Genomic DNA, 13,588 nt, shown 5'->3' on the forward strand with positions numbered 1-13,588 from the left:
GCCACAGGGAGTGTCGCAAACTGTAGACTGCAAAATTTTTTTGTGTAAACGGGAACGTAAATTTTGATGTAAAAAATTTGCACATATTTGTACATTTTACACGAAAACGGAATGTATCACTACGTAATAGTGTTCGCAAGGAGTTTTAAGTGACTGTCAAAGTTTGAGTTAAAAATTAGGCAGGGGCTCTCTTTACATCTCTCTTTCTCTCGCTCTCTTTGTTGTTCACCAATATTCGCAGAAGGAAAAAAAATATGTCTTTGAGCGCAAAAAAAAAATCGAAATTTGTTTCGATGACCCATGTTTAACAATATTGTCAAATTTCTTGTTCTAATTTATTTCTTACTTAAATTTGTCGCATATGATACATAAACTTCTCACGGCATTCACCCGCCCATTTCACTTGCCAAGTAAAGCTGCTGCGCCTTGGATGAAAAAGGAATAGTTTTAGTATAAAAACTATGTTTATATCTTCTTTTTAAATAACAAAGTCTACTGAACATTCACATTCATACATGTCTGTCATTTTCTTTAATTATAGGTCAAGTGTATTCTCACTAGTGTCAAAAACCACTTAAACGAGTATTTTCAAAGTGTTTTCTAGATAATAGAATTAAGATTATTTAACGTCAAATTACTAATATGGAGCAACCCTTTATTGCTTTTCGCGCTCAATAATAACATCAAAGGACATTGCAGCACGAAAAAAAAAAAAGCCGACATGGAAGTTCACTGCTTTTCGTGTGACGTAACTAATCCTACATTGTATTATGAAGCACAAGGAAAAATATATTGCTTGTTAGGTTCCATAGTGAATTTTTATAACTTTATGTGATTTTAATCAAACCAAATTTGATTTTTTTTTCTTTTCTTTTTTAGCAGGTTTCTCATGCGTCTACATGGTTTGTGCCCGTATGCAACATCAGAATATATTGCTACTGTAAAGAAACGTAAGTGAGAATAACAATCAAGGATAAATATGGTAAAGGAAAACACACCAATTATAATGTAGAACTAGATTTCTTGCTTGCCTGTAGTCAAAAAGTGTGTCATTTCCTGTTGAAGTTTTGGAAGTCTGGTGAGCCATAATTTGTTCTTCTTAAAAGGTTCATGGGAAAACTCACACCTTTGGTGCTTACAAGAGCATTAGAGAGAGAGAGCAATTTAGTCTTCCATTACAGCCCCAGGTTCGTAATGAGATACCAGAGCTGTAAAATGAATCTCTCTCAGGAAAAGTTATATATTTTATGAGCATACCACAACTAATGTTTATTACTTTAGGGACTACGAATTAAACCTGAGCTTACATAAATTCTTTAAAGATATAAACATTACTAACTTTTATAATATTACATTTTGTTTGATAATTTTTATTCTTTATATGAATTTTTAACTTCTCTCACTTGACATACTTCGACTCAACAGATAATTATGTAAAAAAAATCTTGAAAAGTTTTTTTTTCCAAAATAAAACATTTGGGAAATGCCTAATTCCACTAATTCTATTCAGTTTAACAAATAATGAAAACACTGCATTATTATGTAAAATTGACAACGAATGGTTGAAACACGCCGGAAAAAAAAAATATGGCCAACATTTAAGTTACGCAAAATTTATTCAAGTCTTGACCACGCAGTTAATTTAATTTCCAAAAGTATTTTAATATCCATAATAAATATGTAAAGATCCTGCAAATGCTAAATATTCCATAGACATGTTTACAAGAATGTTTCATCTGCGGTAGAAAAATGTAAGTACATGAATTTGCAATTATTTTAATGTTATTTTTTTAGGAGACATGAAATGAAATTATTTTAAGTGTGTTCTTCTCTTCACAACTTTGTTCTCTTGCCACAGTATAAGTTAAATAAGTTGAATTTATTTTCTTAACTGCAAAAAAAGGGGGGACTGATTCAGATTCGCTGCCGACGCAATACACCATTTCTGCTTGTGTTAACCTCCACTCAGTGATTTTTTTATGGGTTATCTGACAGGTAGTTAGACAAAAAAAACGGAAGTTTTAGTTCAGAAACACCAGCGGATACACTCTAAATTATTACAAACGCAAACTAAGACCAGTGGTACTGGCTATTTTGTGTCTTAGTAATAATTTTTATTTGATAAAAATTTTTTCAAAAAGGATTTTCAAAAATTATATATATTTATATATATTTTGTTATGATTTAATTAATTTCTAGTTATATCGTTATTTGACATAATGCATTCTAGCATACATATTTCAAATCAAAGTTTAAAATAAAAAAAACTCAGTTCGCAATTACTTGGCAAGTACCTTACCAGAAAGTTTGGAAAATTATTTATATGTCCATCACAAAGATTTGTTTTCTTTCGTTTGTTCCTTAAAAAAATAATTTCAATTTTTTTTATTGTTACGTGATTGACTCATGAAAACGGTATTGATTTTGACGAGAAGTTACGCAATGAGCTGTAAATTTCTACTTAATGACCAGGCGTCAAAATAATATTTCACAAACCTCTAATCAGCTTTACGTAATGTCTACACTGTTAAAGCATTTAATAGCATTTGTTGCCCGTCATATTATTTAACATTAAAGTTAAAACGCTGTTGGCAGACTTTCCGGTAACAAATTTTCACGAAATTCAAAACTAATAATATCCGTATTTGTTGCATAATTCGCAGTCACGGTCGCCCGTTAGTATAACTTAATAGAGTACGGAGCTGATTTAAAATAAATTATTCTGGTTACCTCATGATAACAGTTATGAGCATCCTCTTTTATAATTTTTTACGTTATTTAGACTTAAAATTTCTAAATTAATTCTGAGAAATTGATCATTAAAAAACCTTAAATGAACATCTCTCGGAGAAATTATTATGTACTGAAGCAGTCACTAGAATATACTATAAATTCAAAGTATTTTAGTTCTTTAACAAATTATTTATATAAGTAGGTTTCGAATTGTTAAACAATGGTGACTTTGAAAAATAGTTACCAAAGTAATATATACGCAAAATAATTTAATTTTAGAGTGAAACTTCTTTGCTGAGGGGGCAACAATTTTCGAGCGTTACGAAAATTCTGATCGCACGAGGGGAATATCTAGGTACGTGGTGGGGGGAACCGGCAGAGGGAGAGAGTGAGTCAGCTGCGACGCCACTCCAACACGCATGCGCTAGCGGTCGAATGGGAAAACGGCACGGAGGATGAGAAAGAGTTAATAACGGCCGGAAGAGGAGACGGCAGGGGAGAGGTAGAAATGGCGCAGCAGTGATGCTATACGGAATCCTCGTAATGCTGCTTGTGTTTGTCTACTCCTCAGTTGTTGTTTTTTTTTTTTTTTAATTTGAGATCATAACCGCATATTTACTTTTCTCAATTGTTATATCTTGTTCAATGAACAAATACTAATAGTTTATCTTTATATATGCCTAATAAGTAAGACGTTTGTGTTAAGTGACTTTTTGGCATCATTAAAAAATAGTTTTTAATTGCATGCAAAAATAGTGCGTGGAGTCGCTCCGCGCGGAAGAAGTGAAACTTCGTAATGTGGAAATGAAAATAGGAAGGGGTAGAAATTGATTTTTAGTGAAATCATATTGTATTAAATCAAACTAAAAAAATAAAGGAAATAAATTTGTAATGATTCATAGAGTGATTTTCAGAGAGAGAGAGAGAGAGAGAGAGAGAGACCTATTGAATGTCTATAAAACTAACTTTTTTATGAGAGCATATTTTCATGAAATAAATCATGAAATCATTCAACGATAAAAGCTGTTTATTTAATCAAGCGGACGGGTTCGCCCCAAGGAGAAAATTGACGCGGCGAGACCTCGTGTACATAGAGAAATGACACACACTCACTATTTATGTGTCTATGAAACATGACTTTTTTTCTGCAATTTAAATTGAAATATACAAAAAGGGTATTGAAAGTTGAAACAAATATGGCGACACTACAAACTGTCAGGATCTTTATTTTTTTCTTACTCTCTACTTAGTTCCTTACAATAGCATTCACTCTCGCTCTCTCTCTTTCTATTCCCCCTCCCCAGGAGCGTTAAACGTTTAACGCAACCTTGTTGGAAGTCGCATTAGAAGTATAACTTCAAAAAAAGTGGGCTAGAGTTAAAACAGTGTTTATTCTAGAGTATTTGAGATAATAAAGCTGGCTGAAAGGTGCAGAGCAGGATGAATGTGCTTCCCGTTGTGTTGCCGTCGTTGCGAACGCACTAATGTGAAGCCCGCTCGCCAGCTTGGCCGCCACCCGCTGTCGAGTAAGAAAGGGAGAGAGAGAGAGAGAGAGAGAGAGAGAGAGAGAGAGAGAGAGAGATCAATCGCCACTGGCCCGCGGGCTCCGCCGACTAATTGATTGGCATTAGCTCGGTATTCAATCTCCGACCCGCCGTCATTGGCGGCAAAGCCACTTCGCGCCCCCGCGCGCCGAGAACGGGAGAGCGATGTCGTTGCCGCGAATGATAACTGTAACGCGGTCGGCGGTCGCGTTCCTAATCGCCAGCGCAAAAAAAAAAAAGAGTCAAATAAATGTTTGGGTTCTACGTCACACATTGCCGTAATGATGCCACCAACTGTGTTATCGCTACCCGGAAAAAAAATGTCTGTACAAAAGATTCCGTTGGAAACCGGTTTTCAAAAATAGTTTGTAAGACCACGAGAAAGATATTGCAAATGTGTACAACACATATCTATGGTTATTTTTGCATATATAAAATATGTTAATCGAGATAATACTAAATATTTCTTACGAAAATTGGCACATAATTTTATATTTTCATTCGTGTTTCAATCAAGCATAAAATAAACGGATCCTCAATAATTCGACTTGTATTTTGTTTTATTATACTAATTGATGTGCGCAGTTAATACTGGAAAGCAATTCAAGGAGCGGTTTATCAATAACTCGAACAATTGATGATACTGAAACAACACAAAGCATAAATACCCGGGTAAAAATCCAAACCCAGTATTACTGTGAATACTATTTTGTAGTGATACAGTTGTTTTCATGTAAATGTACAAAATACAAATATCTGTAATTTTACATGAATATTACTGTTTCATTTACCAAAAAAATTACAGTGTGTAAATGTGCTGAATTCGCATGGTTTTCTAGCACATGGAAGAAACATTATTCACACACTTATACCTAAATAAGTCGAGGTATGTTGTTTATTGGTCGCTGCCAAATTCAAGTTCCAGGAGGATAAAATATGATTGGATGATAGTTTTGGGCCGGGATAATTTGCGGATTCAATTCGTGATATGATATTTAAATAATTATAACTTTGTGCGGCTTTTGCTATTGGTTGACTGTTAAACTGGAAGACCCTTGACCATTTAGAGACCAACAATCAAAGAAGTATCGAATCGCGAGTTACCCAGTTGAGACGCCTCACAGTCAATAGCCAATGAACAGGTGACGTTTGCTTGCGGATGTAGAGGATTGTGGAATCTAATCTGAGGGTCACTGAACCCGTGAATTTTTCCAGTACGTATGTATTTATTGTGTTATTATTAGTTTCTTACTCTTCACGGCGAGTGGAACTACCGATGATCCAAAGGTGACGTCTTTTAAACAAACAGTGTTATGCATTCCAGCCTGTCTCTGAATATTAATGATAAATTTAAATCCTCTGGTAATAACTTAATCAGTAGAGCTACGATAATTCCGGATGTGTCAACTATCCTAGACAAACTCAAGCTCATTCAGTGAGCTTGTTTATCGGAGCCGTTTCATTATGTAGTTTAAAATTTCGTTTTGCAAATCGAATGATTTGATAGTCGACGTAGCTGCACCAGCACCGAATTATAGCGGCGGGGGGCAGAAACAACGAGTAATTCGCGTCCAGAAATTCGGTTGAAAAAAACAATTTGCGTATATTTATCACGCTCGGCATTAGTTAAAGGAATTATACGTTAAATTTACTGTCCAAGTTCCATATTATAAGTGTATTTGCAACATGAAAACACGTGAATGTGTTCGTTGCGAGGTTAGTTGTTTCCACATCACTGGCGACTACTGACAGATTCGCTCGCAGTATTTTTCTTTTTAAGACTGGTTCTGTGCTAAACATTTGTAGCATCGACAGATAATCGTGATTGGTTGAGATTTTTTTTTTTCCGTCGGCACACGAATCACAACAATAATTGCGGTGCGGGAGCAAGCAAGTCCTGATTGGCCTGACCCAACAAGGGACTGACTTCTGGGGTGGAATCCACAGTGCTCTGCACACTTGGGCGAACGTACCCGGCTCATCGGCTGCTGAACTCGTGAGACGTCTCAACTGGGTAGCCTCGTGGTTCGGTACTTTTCTGGTTGGGGGTCTCATTCTGGCCCAGAGTCCTCCAGATGAATCTTTAGACAATATCAGAGTAGCAACACCGTGGCACGAAGGCTATTTATTCGAAAAGAAAGCTCCGTTTGGTCATTAAAAATATATATAAACTCGAGAGAAAAACATTTTTATTGGCAGTTTTAGTTTACTACACATTTTCACATAATCGCCATTTAGTTCCAAGCACGTTTCGTAAGGCTACACCAGTTTCCTTAACCGCTCTCCATAGAAGTTCACGCCCTGGAAATGGAACGGACGCCTCGGCCATAGGCATCACGGACTTCGAATACGCAATGCGTGTAGCCTAAGTACAGACGCTCAGTAAACAACGGAAAACGTTTAAGCAATCTCTGTGCTCTAGTAGAAAAATTATGGTTTCCAGTTTTTTTTTGGTGACGAAAAGGGTGTCAATTCACTTGATTTAATGAAACGTGGATCAACAATTACAGCAAAAATTACAAAATTACGAATTTACTAATTTCAACTGATTTAATTTCCAGGTGGCGAACTTCTATGCAGAGGGGTTAAAAAATACTGGTGCAGCTGTGCGAAAAGTGCTTGGAACTGAATGGCGATTATGTGAAAAAGTAAAGTCTGTATTAACTGAAACTATCATTAAAATATTTCCACATGAATTAATTAATTTATTTATTTAATGACCAAACAGAGCTTCCTTTACGAATAGCGCTCGTGTTAGTATTCGAAATTTAGCCTAATGTGAAATGAAACCGACGATTATTTTTGTCCAGATAGAGCCATGGGTTTTTATTGCAGACCGCCGCCGATTACTAGAGGCCGGAAAAAATTTGCCTTTCATTTTCGCGATAGGATAAAAATTCAAATGCTTATACCCAAGAGCATGTATTTTTCGCGAAAAGATTTCGAGACTAGCTGAGAGTAAATACATTCTTTAATTGTCTGTGCTTCTCGATTAATCGAGTTTCTTTCAGGCGCATGTATACTGTCAGTACAACACACACAATAACTTGGCACGAAAGCACACATGTCATGAAAGGGCAATGGCTAGAGGGTTGTACAGAGGCTGTTTTTTTTTTTTTCAACCTCCGATGTGCTATAAATAAAGTGCAAATTGACATAACTTAAAAAAAAATTACTACCAAACGTTCAACAGGGTTGTACTTATTTTTTCTCTCTACATAATCGCCCAAATAATCGAGGCATCTGCCATATCGTAAAGCAAGCTTCTCGATGCCTTCTTCGAAAAAGTTAGCCGCCAGTGAATAGCGATAACAGGACCAGCGCCTATATATCTCCCTCTCCCTCACGACAACCCTGTAAGGCGGCTGTACTCAGGGGCGTAGCCACGGGGGGGGGGGGGGGGGGGGGGGGTTTCAACCCCCCCCCCCCCCTTAGCACCAAATCTTTAATTAAATTTCTTATTCATCACTCAAACAAATTTCATATTAAAAATTAATAAAAATTTTACCATTACAATATTTAAATTTAAGTACCGAAAACTGCTTAAATAGCTCTATTTTACACCTTAAAATCCTAATTTTCCCGAGGGAGGACCCCCGGACCCCCCTCTTTAATACGGGTGGGGGGGGGGGGGCGCATGCTTCTTAACACCCCCCATACACAAATCCTGGCTACGCCACTAGCTGTACTAGTCGCACAGCGCACTGGCTCCCGGTGTCAAGATTTATCGCAAGATTAGCGAATAGTGGGGCATAATGCGCCGCGTTATTAGCCTGTCCGCCTCACAGCGGCGTATGGTGTTTCTGGTTCCGGGCTCGTTGGTAAGGCGTCCGACGGGGGCGCGCGTGGTCCGACGCGACGCCTCAAACGCCGTCGTCGGGAGCTGCTTCGCTGTTGCATCTGCAGCCGTCCGAGGACCCCCCCACCCCTGCCTGGTCGTCGACGACGGATGGGTTTGTCTTACATCTTCGCCGGCCGCGCCCCCAGCCAATCAGTCAGAGACGCGGCTCACAAAGGGCCGCTGGTAGTGTAATCCCTTGTTATTTACGACCGGTTAATCGCGCCCGTACGACTGGGGAGCGTTTCAGATAAACGACCAGGCTGTCACGTCCGTTATTTAGAGATAAAAAAATTATATGTCGCCGTAAAAAAAATCTGTCTTGTAATAACACCTAACCTAGAAATAATATATATATATACATATAAACTTTTTATAGGTTATTTGTGTCTTTTAGTAAGTGAGGCCATAAGATACTGTAGAAATTTGTGGCAGAACGACAAAAATGTAAGAGAAGTATAGTGTTAAATTTGCAGAACTAGCCCTTAAACTATTAGTAAAGACTATAAAATAAATAATAAAAACAACATGTCGTAAGAGACCCCACCTTAAAATTTCTCACGTTGCGCTCCCGACGCGTCCACTTTAATAATCCACAGCGAAAATTTTAAAGTTCACTTTCATACTCCACAGCAAAAATTTTGTAGTCCACTTTCATAATCCACAGCAAAAATTCTATATTCCACAGCGAACGTGCCATAGTCTACTTTAATTTTCCTCAGCAAACATTTCATAGTACACATCGAACATTTCATACTCCACTTAAATAGACTACAGCGAAAATGTCATTGTCCATAGCGGACATTTCATAGTCACTCTAAATGTCCACAGCGAACATTTCATAGTAACTTAAAAATTACACAGCGAACATTTCATAGTCACTTAAAATGTCCACAGCGAACATTTCATAGTAACTTAAAAATTACACAGCGAACATGTCATAGTCACTTGAAATGTCCACAGCGAACATTTCATAGTAATTTAAAAATTACACAGCGAACATTTCATAGTCACTTGAAATGTCCACAGCGAACATTTCACAGTAACTTAAAAATTACACAGCGAACATTTCATAGTCACTTAAAAGGTCCAATGCGAACATTTCATAGTAACTTAAAAATTACACAGCGAACATTTCATAGTCACTTGAAATGTCCACAGCGAACATTTCATAGTCACTTAAAAATTACACAGCGAACATGTCATAGTCACTTGAAATGTCCACAGCGAACATTTCACAGTAACTTAAAAATTACACAGCGAACATGTCATAGTCACTTGAAATGTCCACAGCGAACATTTCATAGTAATTTAAAAATTACACAGCGAACATTTCATAGTCACTTGAAATGTCCACAGCGAACATTTCACAGTAACTTAAAAATTACACAGCGAACATTTCATAGTCACTTAAAAGGTCCAATGCGAACATTTCATAGTAACTTAAAAATTACACAGCGAACATTTCATAGTCACTTAAAAGGTCCAATGCGAACATTTCACAGTAACTTAAAAATTACACAGCGAACATTTCATAGTAACTCCACAGCGAATGCGTCTCATCTTCATCACGAGTCTTAGGAACAGCACTACGTTCTAATCAAATTTCGGCAGAGACAGTCCACGGTGTTGAAAAAGCGTCATTGTGTTCAATATTGCGTGCGGTGAATTTTTGTGCCACATCCAAACAGATGATTTTTTTTAAATTATTTTCTTGACGTGTTCTGCAGCATCAGTACAATTTCTTTATTGTTTTCAGCTAAGAATGTAACTGCAGTCAAACCGCCTTACATCACTGTTAAACTGGCTGCATACCCACAAGAAATTTACCTTTATTTAAAAACAAAATGTGGTTTTCTCGCAAAAAAAAAAAAAGGCCCTTGAGTTACCGATAAAGTGTAAGTGTGTTGAGAAATATTTCACAACAAAACATAAACTGAAGCATAATACTTCATACGTTTATGCAAATTCAATGAATGATTTAATTTGGGCTTAATGTCAAGGTCTTAAGATACGACCAGGGGCGATGAGATGGAAATGGAGAATGGGTGGAATGAATGGGTGGAGGTAGACGGTTCTACCGGGGAAAAACAACTTGCTGAAAGCAACGTCCGACACGTTTACCACTTGCGAAATTTATTCAATTAAGCAGGATTCTGCATACTGCCAAACTTAACTTTCGAAGATTTTTCATCTTCTACAGTTAAGAATTATTCAAATTATCCGAGATTTTTTTTTAATGTGGTATCTAAGGGCTTGTGAATTCTTTGTAAACAACTTAATTGAAAAGTGTGAAGGTACAAATGTGAAGGCAGGAGTTTACAATCTCACCTTATTATTTTCTTTTTGCCGAGAGGTTAAACGCGGTTTTTTTGTCTGCGATTAAAGTGGACACCGAACCACTCACGAACTGAGGCATTGGTTATGGACTGAGTCGTACAAAATTGGGTTGGGATCTGCCCTTCAGCCCTCGCTGCACTAAGAGTTACGTCTCGGTGCTCACCCACGGAATATCGGGACTTTGCCAGCAGCTCATTAAAGCTTAAATGAACATCAATGCACACCACAAAGGGCCCGTGGGCCAATAAATTTGTCGGGCGCCCTCCCCATTACTTTTCAAACCCCAAACTTTAAAAACCATTTATATATTAAGGACTGTAAACGTTACCATGGAATTAACTGTAAACGCAATCGGTGTTTAAATGATAACTTGTAAAGAATACAATAAATTAATTCTACTAGCAAGAAGAGAGTTGTAATTTTCATCCTATCAGGTTGAACACAAGCACTGAAAAAATCTTCTGATGAATGGGTCCCAGGGATAAAAACACCCCCTTTCCCCGGCTATAGCCCGTCCCACTCTTAGATTGCAGTACACGGCTTATGGCGCGCGCTGTTGCCAAATCTCTAACACATTACGAATTTCAGGAGATGCGTGTCTTTGTAATTTGGATCGAACAAGAAGCATTTTAAGATATCATATCGTAATTTATAATATTTTATACTATTACACATATAAATTTGTAATAATGCCACTTTTACGTAAATTTCAAATAAAAACTACCTATTGTAGACGAAAATTTCTTATAGTTTTCTTTTCTGTTCTAAAAATCCCATATATATATATATATATATATATATATATATATATATATATATATATATATATATATATAATTATATATATCACATTTTCATGGGCCCGATAAATGCCGTATTTTTGGACAAGTCATGTCCAAAATTATAAATAAAATACGGTAATGGAAATTCTCGGTCGAGTAAGTTATGGGAAAAATCCGAACAATTGGTTCGAAATGGGGAAGATTTTTTGAAAAACAGAAAAATCACAACAACTCCCATAATATGAATAATATCGAATCCGTTTTAACGTATGATAACTCGGATTACCTAATGCCGAAAAATGTTTTCTAAATACATTTTTGATACGACCAGCCATAACTGCATGGGTTCGAAAAAAATTTTCACCGGACAAAAAAACGTAACTGCCTTAGTAAACACCTTATAAAATCTGTTTAAATTGTTTGTAATAATATCATAATTATTTTCCAAAACTTTGTCTAAAACAATGTTTGATAAGATGCTTGGTGTTGAGAAGGATAGAAAAATAATTCAAAATTTTGTACCATGATCGCTATTGAATTCCTTCGTATTTATTTCATACATTTTACATATTATGTTCAAGAATCGATTATAATATTTTTTGTTGACTAAGGAAGCCATGTATTTGAAATTGCTTGTAGGACAGAACCCCACTTATCTAAACACACGACCCTGTTTCCTCTTACGACGGCAGCGCGCGCTCTTGTACTGATAAGCCACATCTTTAACAGCTATTTCCACGGAAACTGTAGAAGCAATTGAGATGGGGCTGCTTTTAAAAACTAATTCAATTGATTGTGAACATTTTTCTCGCTTTCCTCCCCCATCTATCTTTAACATAAAAAACGTTTTCCGCGGGTCAACTTTTTGATGTGTCAGGTTGTGAGAAAATGCATTTCAATATATTTAAAAAATTATTTAATTGAAACCTGAACAGTTTTTGTCTTAACATTTGTTCTGTGGCGTCCTAAGGCATTAATTTACTAATAAAAAAAAATCTGAATGAAATACACAAGTAGGTTTTCTTTTTTTGATGTGAAACATATCGGAATACTTCAAAACAGTTCGCAGCGAATAAGTTATGTTTTTTAATTTTTTCGGACACTTAAAATATTGTTAAGTATTCAAAATAAGCATTGCCTGATGCGTATTTTGATTCTATACAATATGAAAAAAAGCTTGGTCCAAAAATTAAAATTTTAAATTTCGTTTGATACTTGGCAACAACGCACGAAGAAACAAGGACAGTGCTAACGGCAATCGGCGTGTGTTAGAGAGAGAGAGAATGCGCCCATTTACTTCCACACTGCAATCTAAGAGTGGGATGCTCTATAGCCATGACAATCCCACTGACGAACCTGATTATGAGCCCTTCTCAGGATCTACTTTCACTATCCTTCCGTCGACCTTGATACCTGGCTTGAAATACGGTACCTCGATTGTTCTTTGTCACCTCAGCTACGTTCTTATGGACTAGTGGTGAATTCAGGTTCGAATTTTGAAGCGAAGGGGTTGGAGGGGGAGGGGAATGTAAAGGCTGGAGGGTTTTATGTGCTATGTAATATTTCCCTGTTAAATAGGGAGGTTTATTTTTAGAAAAACTGAAGTGCTATTTTAACGCATTTCTGACGTCTATAAAAGCCATTTTCAAACAGAAGCATTACAAATGTTAAAAATTCGTTTTTTTTTTTAATTATCTGACTTAAAAGGTCAGGTGCATTCTGAATTAGATATTTCTTTATCTCTCTATTTGTTTATTTTTATTTCTAAGGGCTAATGGAAAAATGAGTGGGGAAACGATCGCCTCCAAACCCCTTCTATAGGATCACAAATGTTACGGGCAGTGTTTTTTTTTGCACGGATGATTTTGAAAGCGTTGAGTTAAGCTGGAATGGATTCTACCCTTGTTTCGGAGATTAGCAACTACTCAAACTGTATACTTGATATATTCAAATGCTGCATTAATTCGCTGCTATTGGTTTTTTTCGCCACACGCTAAAGAACTGCATTCAGTAAATAAATAAATGTTATTTTATGTACCTATTTGGATAAGGTTCGTTTTCTTCTACCAGATATTTGTAATTTTATTGTCATTTTTAGCTATGTACAGTCTAATGCACATATCATGTTTAAAGTTGTGATTTAAAAGGCTAAGTTAGGTTAGAATTATGTAAAAAAATTAAAAACTGTATTTTATAATTCAGAAAATAATTAAGGTTGCTATAATTTCTGTTTTAAAAATTAACGGTTAACATTTATATTTTTTCCCCCTTCAATCGTTATTCTCACTAACATATTTAGATTTTTTTAAAATAAAATTTTAATATTTTACTTTTGTCAGACTCAAGATAAT

General features: G+C 36.2%; 1 protein-coding gene across 1 annotated transcript in view; it reads left to right on the forward strand.

The window, feature by feature from the left end:
- Window positions 1–860: 860 nt before the first annotated feature.
- The window catches only part of LOC134536311 (serine proteinase stubble-like), an 88,517-nt gene continuing 75,789 nt past the window's right edge, over window positions 861–13,588 (forward strand). The window contains exon 1 of the mRNA XM_063376063.1: window positions 861–950. Within this exon, the coding sequence (XP_063232133.1) occupies window positions 890–950 (61 nt within the window). The 5' untranslated portion in view covers window positions 861–889. The remainder of the gene's footprint in view (window positions 951–13,588) is intronic.

Source organism: Bacillus rossius, chromosome 10 (genome assembly GCF_032445375.1).
Source record: "Bacillus rossius redtenbacheri isolate Brsri chromosome 10, Brsri_v3, whole genome shotgun sequence".
Lineage (NCBI taxonomy): Eukaryota > Metazoa > Arthropoda > Insecta > Phasmatodea > Bacillidae > Bacillus > Bacillus rossius.